At 41.0% G+C, this 20234-nt stretch overlaps 1 protein-coding gene across 1 annotated transcript in view; it reads left to right on the top strand.

The window, feature by feature from the left end:
• LOC114203807 (cytochrome P450 3A12-like) overlaps nucleotides 1-19626 on the top strand; it is a 32693-nt gene extending 13067 nt beyond the window's left edge. Inside the window, exons 5-13 of the mRNA XM_088016701.1 lie at nucleotides 2804-2917; nucleotides 3169-3257; nucleotides 4573-4721; nucleotides 8480-8607; nucleotides 9676-9742; nucleotides 13058-13218; nucleotides 15097-15323; nucleotides 17878-18040; nucleotides 19218-19626. Coding sequence (XP_087872827.1) covers nucleotides 2804-2917; nucleotides 3169-3257; nucleotides 4573-4721; nucleotides 8480-8607; nucleotides 9676-9742; nucleotides 13058-13218; nucleotides 15097-15323; nucleotides 17878-18040; nucleotides 19218-19313 — 1194 coding nt within the window. The 3' untranslated portion in view covers nucleotides 19314-19626. The remainder of the gene's footprint in view (nucleotides 1-2803; nucleotides 2918-3168; nucleotides 3258-4572; nucleotides 4722-8479; nucleotides 8608-9675; nucleotides 9743-13057; nucleotides 13219-15096; nucleotides 15324-17877; nucleotides 18041-19217) is intronic.
• The last annotated feature ends 608 nt before the right edge of the window (nucleotides 19627-20234 follow it).

The following is a 20234-nucleotide window of genomic DNA, read 5'->3' as shown; positions in this document are numbered from 1 at the left end:
GGTGGCAAGAGCTGGTGCTACGCACACACTCATCAGTAGGGGCTGAAAGCAGGCTCATGCCCAAAACAGAGCTAGTGCCAGTGGTGGGGACTGTCCGACTGTGGGCACACAGGGAGCCTTGAGTGTCTGGGCTGTCTGTGTGCACTCACGTGGCTTCCGGGCTAGCCAGTAGTGCATGCACAGCAGTGGGGGTTCGTGAGTGGAGTTCAGGCCGGCCATGTGAAGGTGTACAGCTTCAGGGTTTAGCTGTGGTCTCATGTAGCACTGCAGTCCAGTGACAGGAGTCAGGCCTGGCCTCAGGCACCTGAAAGCTGCTGGAGCCTGGGCTGATGTTGTACGTATGCTGAGTTACAGAGGCCAAACTGGCTGGTGGTGTAGATTCTGGGGCTCACAGTGTTGGTGGTGGCACTGGCTGAGGCAACTCCAGTGAGTACAGATGGGACACAGCAGGACTGAGGCAGCTGGAGTCTGCAATTGTGAAAACCTGTGAGACTATCAGCAGCAAAATCTTAGAGGGTGCACAGTGCTGTACTGGCTGTTGGTTCCTCAGCAGCAAAGGCTGCTAGGGTCTTCTGCAGAGCAGGACACAGAGAAACATGGTCACTCCTGCCACTTGACTGATACTGCTAGTCCTGCCCTTCTTTGTTCCTAGCTGTGTCTAGATGTCAGCCATGCCAGTCTCTGGGAGGTTTGAAACCAGAACAGGTCATTTGTGCCATGTTCTGAAGGACTAGGGCTAATAGTTGCTCATCCTTCTGCTGTTCCCCAGGAAGGGGAACTGTCTCAGTCACGGAGTGTCCTCTTGGTGCTGAGCAGTGCTGGCCTGGGTCATGGGTAATGCGGGCAAAATGAAGTTATTTTCCTTACTTTTTTTTGTGCAGATATTCTCTGGAGTTTTCTCCACTGTGTTGCTGAAGCTTCTTCAATGGACTCCTAAGCTCTTGGGCCTGTTTTTCTTTGTGGATAGCTGTCTAATTGTTCTTTGTGGGGTGACAGAGGCTGGAGTGTCCTGTTCCATCATCTTAGTGACATAATATCAGTCTTTCCTCACTGAGGTGATGTTAACTGTAGGGTATTTAGATGCTCATTATTAGGTGGAGGAACTTTCCTTCTCTTCCTAGTTTGTGAGTTTTTATCATGAAATGGTGTTGGAAGTATCCATTTTATTTTTTATTTTGAGGAGGGCACGTGCTGTGGTGAGCACTGGGTGTTATAGTTAACTAATGAATCACTGAACACTGCATCAAGGACTAATTATGTACTCTACAGTGACTAACTGAACATAATAAAAAAAGTAAAAAGCTATATGGGAAAAAATAAAAATAAAACACACATATGACAAAAAATTTTTTTTAATTTAAATTAAACTTAATTAACATGTTCTGTATTATTAGTGTCACAGGTAGAATTCAGTGATTCATCAGTTACATACAACACCCAGTGCTCATTACTTCATTACTAAATGCCCATCATCCAGTTACCCCATTCCTTTAGCCACCTCCCTGGCAGCAACTTTCAGTTTGTTCCCTACAGTTAAGTGTGTCTTGTGGTTTGCCTCCCTCTCTGTTGTCATCTTATTTTATTTTTCCTTCCCTTCTCCTATGTTCATCTGTTTTGTTTCTTAAATTCCACATAGGAGTGAAATCATATGATAATTGGCTTTCTCTGGTTAACTTATTTCGCTTAGCATGATACCCTCTAGTTCCATCCATGTTGTTGCAAATGGCAAGATATCATTCTTTTTAATGGCTAAGTAATATTCCATTATATATATATATATATATATATATATATACCATGTCTTAGGTTATCTGTTCATCTGTCAATGGACATCTGGGCTCTTTCCATATTTTAGCAATTGTGGACATTGCTGCTATAATCACTGGGGTGTATGTGCCCCTTAAAATCACTATGTTTGTATCCTTCTGATAAAATACCTAGTAGTCCAATTGCTGGGTTGTAGGGTAGCTCTATTTTTAAGTTTTTGAGGAACCTCCATACTGTTTTCCAGAGTGGCTGCACCAGTTTGCATTTCCACCAAGAGTGTATGAGGGTTCCCTTTCTCTGCATCGTGGCCAACATCTGTTTTTCCCTGAGTTGTTAACTTTAGCCATGGAGATATCCATTTTAAAACAAAATATAGTTTTGGAAAATGGAAGAAATATTCAAACTGGTTGGCTTGCTAGGCCAGTCCCAAGATGATATATTGAAGAGAGAATTGTTTCTCTTTTTCCTTATGTCCCTTTGGGGAAAATACAGGGACAAGAGACTTCCATGTTACTGTATCATTTCTTCACAAGAGCAACTAGATTCCTCATCTTTTTAGTGTTAACTACAATTTTTAAAAAAAAAATCTCCGTATCAAGACATCCATTTCTCATGCTGTGGATATATGTAAAGGCAGAACTGGTCTGAGGCAACATACAGTTTTCCAGGCTATCTGGCTGCCTTCTACCAATCCAATTCTACTCTGCACAGCTTAGGAGAATGCACTAGGTGTTAATCCTCTGTATTTCCCTGGAGGAGTAGTTTCCCTGCCAAATTTTCCCATACCACATTTATGTTGAAAAGAGATGGAATATAAAGGCTGGAAAACACATCAGGTGGCTGGATGTGTCCTCAGCCTTGCTAGAGGCTAGGCATTTGGGATAAGTATCTGTTAATCACCTACCGTAGGGCCTACTACTAAGTTGATAATCACTAAATATTTGTTGAATAATTTCTGCCTGTTTAACAAATTTTCCACAACCTTTGAGACCTCCAAAACTTATGTAAGGCAAATTGTGTTTTTCTTTGTTTCTAGCCTCTTGGTCCGGTGGGATTTATGAAAAGTGCAATCTCTATATCTGAGGATGAAGAATGGAAGAGAATGCGAACATTGCTGTCTCCAGCCTTCACTAGCGGAAAGCTCAAGGAGGTAAGAAAAGAGTGATCTTCAATGAGAAAGTTAAGGAATGCATCTGGGGGCAGGTAGGAAATAAAATCACAGTCCGTCTCTAAAGGGTAGGCTGCTGATTTTGGGCTTCGTAAAAATGGTCTTTTCATGTCCTACAAGAGACATGATAAGATTTGTTATTACAACTCACTGCTCCATGCTTGTGAAAGCCATGTCATCCTAGGACTTGATTCTCAGATTTAACTTCAGGTGGTGTTGTATTTTGTGTGTAGATGTTCTCCATCATTGGCCAGTACGGAGATGTGCTGGTGAGGAACCTGAGGAAGGAGGCAGAGAAAGGCAAGCCCATCAACTTGAAAGAGTAAGTAGGAGTGCAGCTGCTGGGTTTCTGACTCTGTCACAACACTTTCCAGCTGCTGCCACAGAGCCAAATTCCCACTCTTGAGTTACTCAGTGAACAAGCTGAGGTAGTTGTATGATGTTACAACCCCAATGGGCCAGCCAAGAAGAGGTAACTCACCTAAAAAGGCAGAGCAGCCAGGAGAGAAAGGGTCTTCTTTTGTGTACATGAGGGAGGATTAATTCATCTGCTTAGTTGTCACCTTGGATATTCTGGAAGACAGAAATACATTATTTGAAAAGAAGACACATAACTGTACCAAATCTTTGAATGTAGAGAGTATGGAATGATGGGAGGGGAAGGCACTTGGTACATACTGGTGGGGGGGGAGGAACATTAACATGTGGAACTTGGAACAACTTAACCCCCTTCCTGATTTGTTGAGGATATTAGCAAAACACTAAATATTAATTCTTATGACCAGCTGTTCTTTCAATCTCAAAAGAGAGAAGGCCCTGCTCATGGGATGGGTGAGGTGACCATTTTTTTTTTTTTGCCCTCCCTGGAATATATTTTAATTATGTAGGATGAACAGATGTACCTTGGGACTGTCCTAGGAAACTAGTGGCATATGATCACTTAGCTATGGCATCCCCTAAGTCAATTTTGGTGTAATTTAATATCTTTTTTTACACTAGGAACATTCTTGTTCTTATATTTTACGGAAATGAGTGAGTCCAAAGGATAATCTCAGATTGACGGAGATGAGACAGAGTGGGTCTTTCAGGAGCCTTAGCAGGGATGTAGAGAAGAAGGGATGGTGTTCTTGGCAGCACAGAACAGGGTGTTGGTGTTTTATCATGTGCTGAAGAGGAATCAGCTCTAAGCATAGATCCTGTGGTGAGAGGAGATCCCAATCAATTTCACCTACTTGGCCCTGAGGAAGGGTTAATTATTCCACCATTTGTCCTTCTCAGACACAGTGCTAATCCACCTTCTACTGCCCATACTCAAAACACGCTACTGTAATATGTCCAGCTCTTGGTCTCTAACCCTCCATGACTGAGCTCCTTGTGCTCAGAGGTGTGTCTAACATGTTGCAGTGTCCCCATGACCCTAGCGCAAGGCCAGCTGCATCAGTGGCACCTCCTGAGCACCTCGTGAGTGAGTGTGATGGCATATAGACTCTTCACATGATGTAGCAGGTGGTTCTGAAAGTGTGGCTCTTGTCTTGCCTGGTCATTGGAATCTATATGTACTTCCTGTGTCATGTGTTTGATAAGAACAGTAAAAAGGTATCGCTTTTAATTATCTACATCTTTCTTTCTCTACTAAGCATCTTCGGGGCCTACAGCATGGATGTGATTACCAGCACATCGTTTGGAGTGAACATTGATTCCCTCAACAACCCACAGGATCCCTTTGTGGAAAATACTAAGAAGCTCTTAAAATTTGATTTCCCTAATCCATTTGTCTTCTCATTATGTACGTACAGTACTAGCTTTCTCTTTTTCCTTCCTTCCTTCTTCCCTCACTTCTTCCCTTCCTACCTTTCTACAACAATTTTACTGAGATATAACTTCATATAACATATATGTCCCCCTTTTTTAAATTTATTTTTTATTATATTATGTTAGTCACCATACAGTACATCATTAGTTTTTGAGGTAGTGTTCCATGATTCATTGTTTGTGTATAACACCAGTGCTCCATGCAATACATGCCCTCCTTAATACTCATCATGTGAAGTAAGTCAAGCAGAGAAACTCAATTATCATATGGTTTCACTTATTTGTGGAACATAAAGAATAGCACGGAGGGCATTAGGAGAAGGAAGGGAAAAATGAAGAGGGGGAAATCAGAGGGGGAGACAAACCACGAGAGACTATGTCCTCCTTTTAAAATGTACAATTCAATTTTTACAGTCTGACTGTTCATTGTCCAAGGAATGGATAATGAAAATGTGGTATGTATATACCATGGAATCTTATTCGGCCATAAAAATGGAAGGAAATTCTGTATTTGGACAACATGGATGGATCCTGAGGGCATTATTAAATGAAATGAGTGAGACAGGGAAAGACAAATATTGTTTGACTTCAATTACACGTGGAATAAAAAAACAATACAAGAAACAAAGTCATACAAAAAGGAGATCGGATGTGGTTATCAGAGGCAGGGATTGGGGGATGGGACTTGAATGAAGGTGAGCAAAGGTACGTACTTTTAGTTATAAGATAGAGGAGTACTGGACTGGTAAATACAACATGATGACTATAGTTAACACCACTGTATGATGTATTTGTAAATTGTCATCATAGTGGCAGAAAATTTTGTTTTTATAACTGTACGAGATGATGCATGTTAACTAATCTTATTGTGGTAATCATTTTTATATATGTATGTCAAGTACATGCAGTACACCTTATCTTATATAATACTGTATGTCTCTTATAACTCAAGGAAACTGAAAACTCTGCTTGGTGCATTCAAAGATATGTGTAACTTTTACTGCACTCAATTGTTGGAATATTGTTGTCAACACAGAAATCCTGTACTTCTTTACTATCACTACCTACTTTCCTTAGACCTAAGCAACCACTAATCTGCTTTCTGTCTGATAGATTTGCCTCTTCTGGACTCTTCATACAGATAGAATCATATAACATGTGATCTTTGTGGCTGCCTTCCTTCCTTAGCATAACGTTTTCAAGGTTCATCCATGTTGCATCATGCATCAGAACTTTCTTTATATGGCAGAACAATATTCCACTGTATGGACTTATTGCATTTTGTTTATCCTTCCATCTTTTGAGGGACATTTGGGTTGTTTCCAACTCTTGGCTATTGTGAATAGTACTGCTATCCACATTCATGCACAAGTTTTTGTTTGAATACCTGTTTTTAATTCTTCTGGGTGTGTATTCTGAGATGGAATTGTGAAGTAACTTTGCTGTTTGTACAATGCTTTGCATTGTAACTTGCTATGTTGCTAAGGTATAGCGTGTTTAATTTAATAAGGAACTGCCCAACTGTTTTCCACAATAATGACATCATTTTACATTCCCACCAGTTAAACATGAGGGTTCTGGTTTCTGCTTATCCTTGCCAACAGTTGGTCTACATTTGTCTATCTTTTTGATGATGGCCATCTTAATGAGTGTGAAGGGTATCCCATTGTGGTTTTGTTTTGCATTTGCAATGACTAGTGAGGTTGAGCAACTTTTTATATGCTTGTCGCCTATTTCATAACTTCTTTTTTAAATTTAATTTTTTATTTAAATTCAATTATCCAAGGTATAGTGCATCATTTGTTTTTGATATAATATTCAGTGATTCATTAGTTGAGTATATCACCCAATTCTAATCATATGAGGTGCCCTCTTTAATGCCCATCACCCAGTTACCCCATCCCCCCACCCACATTCCTTTCCACAACCCTCAGTTTGTTTCTTGAAGTGAAGAGTCTCATATGGTTTGTCTCCTTCTCTGAATTCTTTCCATTCAGTTCCCCCCCACCCCTGTTGTTCTCTGTACTATTTCTTACGTTCCACATTCGAGTGAAACCGTATGATAATTGTGTTTCTCTGATTGACTTATTTCACTTAGCATAATACCCTCCAGTTCCATCCATGTCAATGTAAATGGTAGATATTCATCCTTTCTGATGGCTGAGTAATAGTCCATTGGATATATGAACCACATCTTCTTTATCCATTCATCTGTTGAAGGTCATCTTGGCTCCTTCCACAGTTTGGCTATTGTGGACATTGCTGCTTTGAACATTGGGGTGCATAACTTCTTTAGCTAAATATGTATTCAAATTCTTCCCCATTTCTGGTTCAGCTGTTTCTCTGTTTTTGAGTTCAAAGAGTTGTCTGCATCTTCTAGATAAAAGACCCTTAAGATATATGATTTGAAAATTTTTTCTCCCATTCTATAGGTGTCTTTTCACTTTCTTCATAGTGTTCTTTGTAGCACAAACTTTTTAATTTTGACGATGTACGATTTATGTATTTTTCCATTTTTATCTGTGATTTTAGTGTCATATTTAAGAATGTATTCTAATTTCTGAGGTCATGTGACTTGTCCCAGTAACATTTATTGAAAAGACTATTTTTATTCCATTGAATGGTATTGGAAACCTTCTCAAAATTCAGTTGACCATAAACACATGGGTATAATTTTGAGCTCCAAATTCAATTCCATTGATCTATATGTCTCTCCTTATGCCTGGACCACACTGTCTTGATCATTATAGCTTTGTGGTAATTTTTGAAACTGGAAGTTAGAGTTCTACAATTGTATTCTTTTTTTTCCCCCCAAGATTGTTTTGGTCATTCTGGGTCCCTTCCATTCCATATGAATTTTATTTTATTTTATTTTATTTATTTTTTTAAAGATTTTATTGATTTATTTGACAGACAAGATCAGGCGCGTTCAGGGTGGTATGGCCGTAGACAGAGAGACACAGTGAGAGAGGGAACACAAGCAGGGGTCGTGGGAGAGGGGAAGAAGACTTCCCGCTGAGCAGGGAGCCCGATGCGGGGCTCCATCCCAGCACCCTGGGATCAGGACCTGAGCCGAAGGCAGATGCTTAACGACTGAGCCACCCAGGCGCCCCTCCATATGAATTTTAATTTCAGTGTGTCAATTTCTACACAGAAGGCAGCTAGGATTCCTATAGGGAGTACATTCATCTGTAGATCAGTTTGAGGAGTATTGCCATCTTGACAATATTAAGTTCTAATCCATGATCATTGGATGTTTTTCCATTTACATAAATCTTTAATTTATTTCAACAATATTTGTGGTTTTCAGAGTATAAGCACTTCCTTTGTTAAAGCTATTCCTAAGTATTCTGTTCTTCTTGATGTTACTGTAAAGGAGTTATATTCCTAATTTCACTTTTGGATTTTTTTTATCACAGTGTATGAAATATAATTGATTTTATTGAGACTCTAGTCCAAAAATAAAAGGCTAAGAGATCCAGGAATGTAATCTTGTTCCTTTGGTCACTCTAAAGATGTGGCAGGAGACACTGATCTGGCTGTTCTAGGGGTGGCCCATATGTGTGACTTGCTCCGACTCAGCCACTTCTAGTAAAGGTCATAAAGGGAATAACTCCTGATACGAATGAATCCTGGTATCTTTTAATCCTCAGGTTGGTAGACCACATTAGAATTGCCCCAGGGAAATTTTTCATTTTCACTGATATTTCCATTGCTTTTTTTCCCTTATAGTACTGTTTCCATTCCTTGCCCCAGTTTTTGAAATGCTAAATATCTGGCTATTTCCAAAATGTGTTACTGATTTTTTCACAAAATCTGTACAAAGGATGAAGGAAAGTCGCCTCAAAGATAAACAAAAGGTAAATCTGGTGGTGGTTCCATGTGCATGTTCACTTTTGATCTGTTATTGAACTGTATACATCTGATGTACACAGTTCTAAGTAGGTTTTTATGGTAGGTAGAGAACTATAGGGTTTAGAGCAGGAGACTTCTAACATTTTAGAGAGAATGAAGAAGGTGGAGGTCAGGGAAGGAGATAAGAAGATGAGTCAGAGAGACAATGTTTAAAATTAAAGAATAAGCTTGCCAACGAGTATGTCACTGCATAATCTTCAATGAGAGAAAAACTACCACTTCCTTTCAATAAATTGTCAAAACTTAAAAATTACTGTGTAAAATATTTTTCCTGGTAGTATGATTTTGCCAGATCTTACAGTGACAAAGAATCCCTTCATTCTAAGCCTCTTTTCTTACACGTTCTCCAGTGGAAATTCCCCTCAGGTACCTGGTTATGTTAAACTTGAGGCTATCATAATGTGGAGTGGGCAGGTGTCTTCTTTGGACACTGAGGCTGCAAGCTGGCTGAGTAGGCTTTGCCTTCCTGAGACCTGGCGGCCAGCACTAGGATGTGTGTGGGACAAGGAGACAGGGCTGGTACCGCAGGATGTCTATGAAGATTGTGCAGAGTTCTGGGAGGATGGGGCACTGGAAGATGCTGACATGGAAGCTGCCCGTGGACTCTGCAGAGGCCAGGGAATTGGTCTATATGACCATTCATTAAGAATTAAGGCTGGAAAAACAAAAGGACTGAAGTCAGGGACTTTCTCCTGAGCTAGTAGGTATGACAGGAGAAGGAGCAGGCAACCCTTGGGCCAGGAAGCTGTGTTCAAAAGCCAGAGAAGCTGCGGATCAGAGAGAGCAAGAACCAAAAAGCAAAGAGACATAATGGCTGGATTCCTGTCAGGGAAATATCATGCTCTCCAAGATCTGTAGCTGGACATTTTTGTTCGCTGATGACTCTGGAAACACTAAACTTCTGGATGTGAAGGGGCCATATTCTCAGGAAAGAAGTTAGGTACTGCATCCCTGTTTTATTTCTGACTTCACAAGTGACTTTTTGTCATTGAAATGTCTCTTTCTGTTCCCAGCACCGAGTGGATTTTCTTCAGCTGATGATTAACTCCCAGAATTCCAAAGAAGTAAACACCCATAAAAGTAAGCAAGGAGAGCTTCAGATGGCTCTTGATGGGGTGGCTCAGAGACAGGGGGTGGTTCTGAGATATGGAGGAAGATTTTTAGCAGATGGAATATCAGAAAATCAAAGAAAGACACATGTTCAGATACAAATGGTAGCCAGAGAATTTTCCAGAAGAACACAGCCACAGTTTTTTCATGGCTTGACGGGCAATGATAGACAAAGCTGTCAGTGGTCTGCCACATGGGAGCTTGTTTCCAATGTCAGTCCTCCAGCCTAATTCAGACCCATTTAATCAGACCCTCAGCCTAGAAATTCACATCAAGGCTCATCACATCAGGAGGCACCTGGCCCCAGTATTGGCAACCTTCTTTTGGAACACTTAGTTAAACTTGTGTTCACTGGCTTAATCTACTCCCAAGTTTTTTTTTCCTTTTGTAAATAAGAAGTAACTAGTGCAGGATGCCTTTGCGACTGTGTACATATGGTGTTTGTCTTTAAAGCATCACCTACTACTTTTACCATCCATGGATGGTATTTGATTAAAACTATTATTACTATGATGGTTGCAAAATGATGGCTTTCTACTTCTACCATTTCTTCTACATTTGGAGTGATAGTCCATTGTTGAGGTGGGCTTTCCATTCATCATCATTATTATATTTGTTTATTTATATATGTCAGTATGATCTTAATATAACTTAGTCTCTTACATCATTTTTTAAAATTTAGATTGTCAATTCTTTCAGATTTGTCCTTTAGAAGCCCTTTTAAGTGGGCTCCTGTGTCCTTTTTCTTTTCTTTCTTCTTCTTTATGGGTTCTATAGACTTTATTTCTTTAAAAATTTTTAAAAGATTTTATTTATTTATTTGACACAGAGAGACACGTGAGAGAGGGAACACAAGCAAGGGGAGTGCGAGAGGGAGAAGCAGGCTTCCCACTGAACAGGGAATCTGATGCGGGGCTCAATCCCAGGACCCTGGGATCATGACCTGAGCTGAAGGCAGACGCTTAACGACTGAGCCACCCAGGCACCCCTAGACTTTATTTTTTTATAGCAGTTTTATGTTAGCTGCAAAATTGAGTGAAAGACACAGAGACTTATCCCATATTCCTTCTGCCCCACCTACATACAGCATCTCCCACTATCAAAATCCCTCACGATGTGGTAATTTTTTTACATTCAATGCCCCTACAATGACAGATTATTACCACTCCAAATCAATAGTTTACATTACAGTTCACCCTTGGTGTTGTACATGCTATGGGTTTAGACATACGTAGAATTATGTGTATCCACCATTACAGCACATAGAGGATTCTGTATCCTTTGCCCATTCATTTTCTGAGCATTTCCTTGCATTCTGCTATGAGACATTCCAGGTTTCTCTTCTGTTTCCCCTGGTGAGCCCTGGAATCATCCACTTCTCCGAGAAACTCTGTTTCCTTTTAGTGAGAAATGGTGTTTAGAAAACAAAATCTGGGATGTAGGAGTGCTCATTGCTACAAGGGTTTCTTTGTTTCTATTTCCTCTCAGTGGGCCAAACAAAGAACATCAAATATATTTACACAGGACTGATGAAGATACATATTTCTATATCCATAACCAGTGATGTAATTATGGTCTCTGCATCTGAAAGAAAAAGGGAGTCTTGATTTATAGTTGTTTCTATGACCAAAATATTCTCGTTGTGGTCAATTTCAAGCTCTCTATGGTTTGACAACCATCTCACAAAATTCTTGAATATATAACAGCTGATTCGAGAGAAAAACGATGGGCTTACACTATCACACCACTAGTATATAATATGTATATAATATATATATATATTGTATGCAACTGTGTCTACTTTTATTCTATGTAGTCATCTCTCTATCGTTCTAGTTCTACTACTTTCTGTGATGAAGGAAATATTCTATCTATGCTTGGTTCTGTACAGAACCACTACAAACATGTGGTTATTGGGCACTTGACATGTGGCTAGTGTCACTGAAGATCTGAATCTTATATTCTATTTAATATAACTAAGTAAAAGAAACATAAATAGCCACATCTGGCAAGTGGCTACCTTATTGGACAGCACAGCTCTAAAGTTTGATTATCATGGGGTTCACGGTAATCGAGAGCAAGAATTTGATAGTTGAATTGATCCACAGCAGCCTCACAGAAAGTATGACTGGGAAATCAGAACTCTATAGACCTTTCTTACACTTTTTAATTGTCTTTAGTTGTGAATTATGTGTTTGTGGCAGAGGCCATGTTCATTTCAGTGCTCTACGTATCCAAATGTCCTGATACAGTTCTGATCAAAGAGATTAGAGCATGACCATGCTGTGTTTCTGCCAGGAGAAAATCAGAGGTGCCAACTTATATTCAGAGTGGGGCCGTGCACTAAGGAAGGTGACCGATTCAGGCCATGATTGAATAGGCATTGCTAATTCCATTCACTGCATTCAGTTTGTCTGTATTTCTTGCCAGCCAGTACCCTGCTATTGACACATTCTTTCTTCTGCTCCTTTAATGGCATGGATTATCCTAGGTCTATCCCCACTCTTCTCACGTTGTCTGTGTCATAGTTTCTGTACATATTGGAGATCATCCACTTGAGAAGTTGTATGCCAGGTCTTCTATTAGCTGAGACCTCAGAAAGGTATAATCTGTGCTTCTCAAGGTAGGTTGTTCACACAAATCACCACATCTCATGAAAGGTCAGATTTTGATTCGATATTTTAGGGTGAAGTTTGAGATTCTGCATTTCTAATAAGCTCCCAGATGCTGCGGATCCCACACTTTGAGCAGCAAGAGTTCATCTGTAGCCCAATTGTGTTCTCTTAAGTTCCTGCAGATATTTTTAGATGAAAGAGCATTCATTCTTCCTGATAATTGAGCCTTAGCATTGCAAACTCTCTAAAGAGATTTAAGTTCTGTTTTAGCTGGGGAGGATTTAAATTTTCCTGAGGGAGAATGCTATCCCATGTGACTTAGGACTGAAGTCATTGTCAGATTCTCCAAAGGACACACAGAAAACTCTATGTGCATTAGACAGAAATGCTAGTTCCTGAAATTACCTCTCTGTGTTGGTGGGGAGGGTGGCATAAGCAGGAGCAGATGGCCAAGAATAGTATAGACCATGGCAATAACCAGAGCAAGACAACTTCTTGCTTTTCTGTCTCTGTAGGTAGACATCAGAGTGCAAACCACTGTGAGTTTGATTCTGAACTGCTTTTACATTTTCCCCCAAGGGAATTGGGAGTTTCCAATAAATTTCTCATCATCTAAACTGTGATGTTTTCTATTCACCTGCTCTAGCTAAAATGTCTTTGCTTCTTTTAGCTCTCTCTGATCTGGAGCTTGTGGCCCAATCTATTATCTTTATTTTTGCTGGCTACGAGAGCACTAGCACTTCTCTTTCCTTCCTTGTGTATGAACTGGCCACTCACCCTGATGTCCAGCAGAAACTGCAGGAGGAGATTGATGCGACTTTCCCCAATAAGGTGAGCGGTACCTACCTGAAGAGGGAGCCAGGATAGGCTTGGTTATGTCTCAGTAACAGATTAGCCCTCAAACCAAGTGGGTTTTCGTTAAAAGGTTTACTTGTAACTCACATTAGCATGTCCAACGTGGGGATGAGCCTCTGCTTCATATAGTTATTCGGTGATACTGGGGAAAGAGGCTCTACTTTCTTATACCTGCATTATCTGGAACTTGGGACTAATTGTTGGCTGGGGAACAAGGAACTAGAGTGTCGCTCACTTGCTTTTCAAGTGTTTGGCCCCGAACTGACATACATCTCATCAGTTCACAGCCGATTTGCAAAATAGTTTCCCCTAAGTTCCCATGGGCTGGGAACTATGGGCGTCTTCATGGTTATTGGGTGGGCAGTGAGTGTCTCTGCCACATACCCTATGAAATGGCAACCCTATTATCTCCATGTAACAACTCAGGAAACTGAGCCACCGAGAGACATCATAACGTTTTAAATTATCATATAACTAGTGGTGAAGAAGCCAAGGTAGGAGCCAGGGTGCCTGGATCCTGATCGACCTCTAACCTCTACAATGTTGGCTCTTGAATATAACACCAGGGCTCCTGGGTGGCTCTGTCAGTTAAGGGTCTTCCTTTGGATTGGATCATGATCCCAGGGTCCTGGGATCGAGTCCCACATAGGGCTCCCTGCTTAGGGGGGAGTCTGCACCCCCCGCACCCGACCCCTGCTTGTGATTTCTCTCTCTCTCTCTCTCTCTGTCTCTCTCTCTCTCCCTCTCTCAAATAAATAAAAAATATGTATATAACACGAAATGATAGGCACATATTGACCACACTGTTTACCGATCCCTGCCCAACCTGGAGTTCCCTACTTATGAAGAGACCTGGCCTCTGGGTCTGGAGTGGCTTATTTGGCAAACAGTGAAACCCTAAAGCAACAACAAGGAGACCCTTCCAGCAACAGAGGGTGGACTGAGAGTAGGGTTCTGATCCTCTATAGGACATTCCATAGAACCGAAATTGTGTGTCCACATTTGGTAGCATCCAATCCTACCCTTCTCTTCCCCTATTTGGGTTGAAAGGAAGTAGGGTCTCCCCCAGTTATTTATACTTTTTATATAATAGAGTTTTTCTCTCTAAATACTGTAAATGTAATTGAAAGGTAGGGAGCAGGATATTGCCACTAGAAGAGTTTATGTGAAAGAGGGGATATTTTCTGTTGCACATTCTGCTTCCATGGTGCTGGTGTGTGACTCCTGTTTTGAAAGGGAAGAGTGACTTCACCATGTTTCACTTAAGACTAAGGGTCATAGGGAAGGAAAAATAAAATAAGATAAAAACAGAGAGGGAGGGAAACCATAAAAGACTCTTAAGTGTAGGAAACAAACTGAGGGTTGCTGGAGAGGAGGGGAGGGGAAGGGGGGGATGGGGTAACTGGGTGATGGGCATCAAGGAGGGCACCGGATGTAATGAGCACTGGGTGTTATATGCCACTAATGAATCACTAAATTCTACCCCTGAAATTCATAATACACTATATGTTAACTAAATTGAATTTTTAAAAAAATTTTAAAAAGATTACAGTTCACAATCTATTAGTCCCTTTAGTTCACATGAGGAAGAAAAACCATACCTGGTATTGGGAAGGATTTCAGGCCCTGTTCAGGGGATTGTCCCTGCGATCTCCCCTGGTCATTACTATTGCACACATGTCAGTGGGCCATTGAGCAGGTCGAAAGACATGGTAGTCATTAAAATGTTCATAAACGCCCTTTACCAAAACAAATGATTCTTAGGTGTTCCTAACTCTTCGGTAGTAGTGTATAGAGTGAGTTAAATATTGATTCCAAATCTCAGTGTATCAAAATCTGTTTCTTTCCTTCCAGGCATTGCCCACTTATGATGCCCTTCTACAGATGGAGTATCTCGACATGGTGTTGAATGAGACTCTCAGATTATACACAATCGGTGGTAGACTTGAGAGGGTCTGTAAGAAAGATGTGGAAATCAGTGGTGTGTTCATTCCCAAAGGGACAGTGGTGATGGTGCCGGTCTTTACTCTTCACCGAGACCTGGATCTCTGGCCAGAACCCGAGGAGTTCCGTCCTGAAAGGTACAGGGAACCCTGGAAAGGGGAACCCACCCTCATATTGAAGGATATTCTGATATTTCCTTAGTATAGATGACAAACATGTGGTTGTACAATTATTTGTTTGTACATCTTTTTATTTTTAGATGTATTTTTCTTATTACAAAATGATCATTGTTGTCAAAATTTTGCAAACTGTAGTTGAGAAAAAAGAAAATTAATGTCAGCACCAGTCACATACATCATTATTGATCGCGTGATATATGTCCTTGTGGATATTTTTCTATGCATACATAGATTACTAAAAGTTAGGATGGCATTGTATATTTTTTGAACTACTTACTTAATGTAACAGTAAGCTATAAAAACATACTGTATTTGTGTTTGTGATTATATGCGTATACCGTAATATACTTAACCATTCTCTCATTTAAGAAAATGGGGCTTTTTTTTCCTTGAAGTTTTTCTGCTCTCTCTAGCTCTCTGAATTTACTCCTCACATTCTCACATTGCATTTTTGTAACTCTGGACCGCAGATTCTGATAGCTGTAGTGTGAGAGCAGAGGCCGTTGAGCTGAGTTCACATTGCCGGCAGGAGGAACAGCCTCCTGAGGACAGAGGTGCGCAAAGGTCCTGTGCTGTCTGTGGCTGCAGTCCTGTGTCAGCTCCCACCTCTCTCAGTATCAGGGGTTCATCCAAAGCAAGCTCATCTGCTCTCTAGCCGTCTGAGACATCCTCCTTGGAGGGGTCTTGAGCTTTCCGTTCTGATCATTCAGAGCAGAGTGTGGCTTTGGGTGCAGCTTGAATTCTGCTAAAGTCCTCGCTTTCCTGTTTATTGTATTGGTGAGCAAAATTTGGATGAACTTTTTAGGGATCTAGACGTTTAGCCCCTGCCCCTAACTCCCTGCTGGCCGAGCCCTTCTCCTGTTGCATGGTGTCCCTAGTGCTAGTAATGCATCTACACATAGTACTTGCTGAAAGAACTCAAGAATGACCAAGTCCTCTGTTTTCTAGACCAGGGGACCTGATGGTGCCCATAAGCTCAGGAGTGCCCTCTCCTATAGCCTCTCAAGTGGAAACCACAGAGCACCCCTTGTACCTGTCTGTGATTCATTCCGCCATGAGAGGAAGTGCTTACCTAAGTGTGTCAGGGACTGTGCCAGGCAGTATGAAATCCATGTATTAAAAATGCCTATTATGGATAATTTTATTGAAGATTTTATTTATTTGAGAGAGAGAAACAGAGAGAGAGAGAGACACGGGGGGAGGGGTAGAAAGAGCACAAGTGGGGGGAGGGGCAGAGGACCAGAGAGAAGCAGACTCCCGGCTGAGCGGGGAGCTCAACGTGGGGCTTGATCCCAAGACCCTAAGATCATGACCTGAGCCAAAGGCAGACCCTTAACCAACTAAACCACCCAGGTGCCCCTACTGTGGAGAATTTTTGACATATGCACAAGCATATTCTATAGAGACAAGTCTATGAAATACTTTTAATGAATCTCTATGTGCCCATCACCTGCCCAACAACCACGAACCCATATCAGCTGCCCCATCCACACACCATTATAATTCCTTCTCTGTTTTCCATATTACTTTAAGGCATATCATCTGTAAACGTTTCAGCATCTTCTCCATAATATAATGTTTTATTTTATTTTATTTTATTTTCTTGAAGATTTTATTTATTTGACAGAGAGAGACACAGTGAGAGAGGGAACACAAGCAGGGGGAGTAGCAGAGGGAGAGGGAGAGGCAGGCTTCCCGCTGAGCGGGGAGCCTGATGCCGGGCTCGATCCCAGGACCCTGGGATCATGACCTGAGCCGAAGGCAGACACTTAATGACTGAGCCACCCAGGCGCCCCCATAATATAACGAGTTTTAAATAATACCTCACCACAATGCCGTTATCAATTTCCCCAAAAACACATGTTTCCTTGATATAAATATGGAGGAATGAATTTTGAATAAAGTGTAAGTCTAACCTTCAAGGACTTTATAGCTTTGTGGAACAGATAGACAAAAACTCAGTAAGTATAGTGATTATTCATATCCGTGAGTATGATTATAGTGGAAGAGCATCACGTGCCTATGTAAATCATCTGAAAATCTGATCTGTTTAATTTGTTGGGGGTGGTCCTAGCAGGGAGGGTAGGGAAGTATAGGGGGAAAATAACAATGTAAATCATGGGAGGCATTTCTCCTGCCTCCTTTTTCCATGGATAGATGACCAATGTCAATCAGTGTAGGCAGAATGCTACCTTTCCTTCAATCAGGCTCACTTCTTGCTTGCCTGTCAGAGTGTGAACATCTCACCACCCTAAATATAATTCTAGTGTTTAAGATAAATCTTTTCAACAGCATTCATCTCTCATCTCTTCAGCAAGACTGAATGCTCCCCTAGGGGAAGGGGTATCCAACGACGTGTAGCTTATAAATGTCACAGCAGGTAAGCATAGCAGGACTTCAGTAACCAGCCCATCAAAGTTTCCTATGTACCCCTGGTTGAGAACCCTGAATATGTAGCTCTTGTGGTTTTTATGTTTCACTAACTTGTTTCCAACTTGTAATGTGGAACCAGGTTCAGTAAGAAGAACAAGGACAACATAAATCCTTATACATACCTGCCTTTTGGAACTGGACCCCGAAACTGTCTTGGGATGAGGTTTGCAATCATGAACATGAAACTTGCCCTGGTCAGAGTCCTGCAGAACTTCTCCTTCAAACCTTGTGAAGAAACACAGGTCAGAGAGAGAACTTTCTGCAAAAAGAATGTTTTATTGTTTGTTTTTTTTTCTTTGAAACTAAGAGATATGGAATAGGTGTCGTGTGTGTGTGGTGTGTGGGGGGGGCTCATTTATCCTTAGTACTTTGTTCTATCAGCCAGAGAATCTATTTAGAGCCATCTGTGACCTTGAAGGGAAGTTCAGCTCTTGAGTGCCACATCTGTGGTTTATGACCCCCCAATCATAAGGGTCATATAGGCAGTGCAGTTCATGTGACATCATTATGCACAGACCTATGATCTTGAGCAGTATTTTAAATTTCTTTCAAGTCCACTGAAAGGAAGGGAACATGTTGTGCATAGTCATGACGTGCAGTGATAACCATGACGTGACTTTTGAAGGATCCTCTTCTCCACCATAACTTACAAACACTCTAGTGACCGAGGTTCTCAAACCCTCATTGTACATGGGAATCAGTGGGTTTGTAAAAATCCGATGCCCAGGTCATCTCAGAAACTCTAATGTAATTCTCCCAGAGTGTGGCTTTTAAAAGTGCCCCCATGATTCTCAAGGGCAAGCAAGGTTGAGAATCAGTGGTGTGAAGCATGTCTGCCTGATGGGAGGGACTCCCAGGGTCCAGGCCATCCTGGCTACTTGGCTCCACCTTCTGCAAGCCTGGCTCCAGTCAGGCTGTGCTCCCATCCCATCCCAATCTGTCATCATGAATGGGTGTTTCCATGGCAGAGGTGACAAGATGTTTAGCAGTGTGGATGCCCACACAATAAAATGTGTCATAAACACTCAAGTTTCCACATATGAAAATTAACTCTGGCACTTTTTGGAATTGTTTGCCACAATGGCTAAGAACCTGTTTTAAATTTTAAACACTCATCCTTTTTTCTTAAAATTAAAAAAAAACAACAACAACAAACAAACACCAGCCAATATGAGTGTGTCTCCAGCCTGGTACAGAGTAAGTATTCAATAGATGTTCTGTTGAAAGAGTGATGGATGAATGCTTCCATGCTCCGTTTTGACAGCTTACAGAGTAATTTTAAAGAATCAGAGATAGATGAATCTAAAAATAGTATTTATATGTTTGTAATGCATTATTGTCCTTCATGTATCTTGCCTGCTTTGCTTCTGTTGTTGGCAGGGTTTCATTTGTTGGTTCTCGTATGCTTAACTGTTGCAGATCCCCCTGAAATTAAATACTCAAGGGTTAATTAAACCAGAAAAACCCATTGTTCTCAAGATTGAGCCAAGAGATGGGAGTGTGAGTGGAGCCTGACTTTCTCTAAAGACTTCCCCTTTGTTCTTCAAGAAGCTGTATCCCAGATTACCAGAGACTTCAATTTTCTTTGTGAGTAAAACCCAGAAATGAAGATGGCCTTCATGTACTGCCCATGACGGATGGCTAGGGATTCTGTACATTCATTTAGCTTTTTTGCTGTCTGTGTGGAGCATTATATATTGTGGAGAGTAAAGGAGGTGATACTAATTGCCAGAGATGTAGACTCAGCCTGCCTTGTTCACATACACTACCCCCAGTTAGTACCAACTACTCCCCTGAGCACAGATCAAGAATAAAACTTTCTCAACAATTTTATCAACAAACTTTAATGAAAACAAGAATTCGTGTCATGACTGTGGTAGTGACATTTATATCACATGTCTTATTTTGAATATTTTACATTAAACAATACACTGAGCCAGTCAATCAACATCTCTTTACAAAAGTACTAACTGATGGTTTCGTGCACATTGACGGGGAATCCGTAGAACTGATGAGTGAGAGCCAATGACTGAGTATTTTGACCATATAGTTACTGAGTGGGTGGAGCTTGTTCAGAACTCCAATGTGATATGCAAAGATAGGTGGGAGTTGGGGCACCTGGGTGGCTCAGTCAGTTAAGTGTCTGCCTTCAGCTCAGGTCATGATCCCAAGGTCCTGGGATCGATCCCACGTCAGACACTGTGCTCAGCAGGGAGTCTGCTTCTCCTTCTCCCTCTGTCACTCCTCCTGCTCATGCTCTCTCTCTCAAATAAATTAAAAAAAAAAAGATAGGTGAAAGTTAATCCACTGTGACTTTGCCCATGGCTCAGAAAGTATGTTCATAGTTTAATTCTACAGGTTTTGGAGCACATGTTTTTTATAACTCTCGATTGAGACACTTGTATTATATGATTTGTTTTCATCTCATCTGCCCTG

The sequence above is a fragment of the Eumetopias jubatus genome, unplaced genomic scaffold (assembly GCF_037043125.1).
Source record: "Eumetopias jubatus isolate StellerSeaLion01/CBP00866 unplaced genomic scaffold, mEumJub1_p1.0 scaffold_12, whole genome shotgun sequence".
NCBI classification, from domain to species: domain Eukaryota; kingdom Metazoa; phylum Chordata; class Mammalia; order Carnivora; family Otariidae; genus Eumetopias; species Eumetopias jubatus.
Note: the sequence above shows the minus strand (reverse complement) of the source record. Positions and strands in the feature narration are given on the sequence as shown.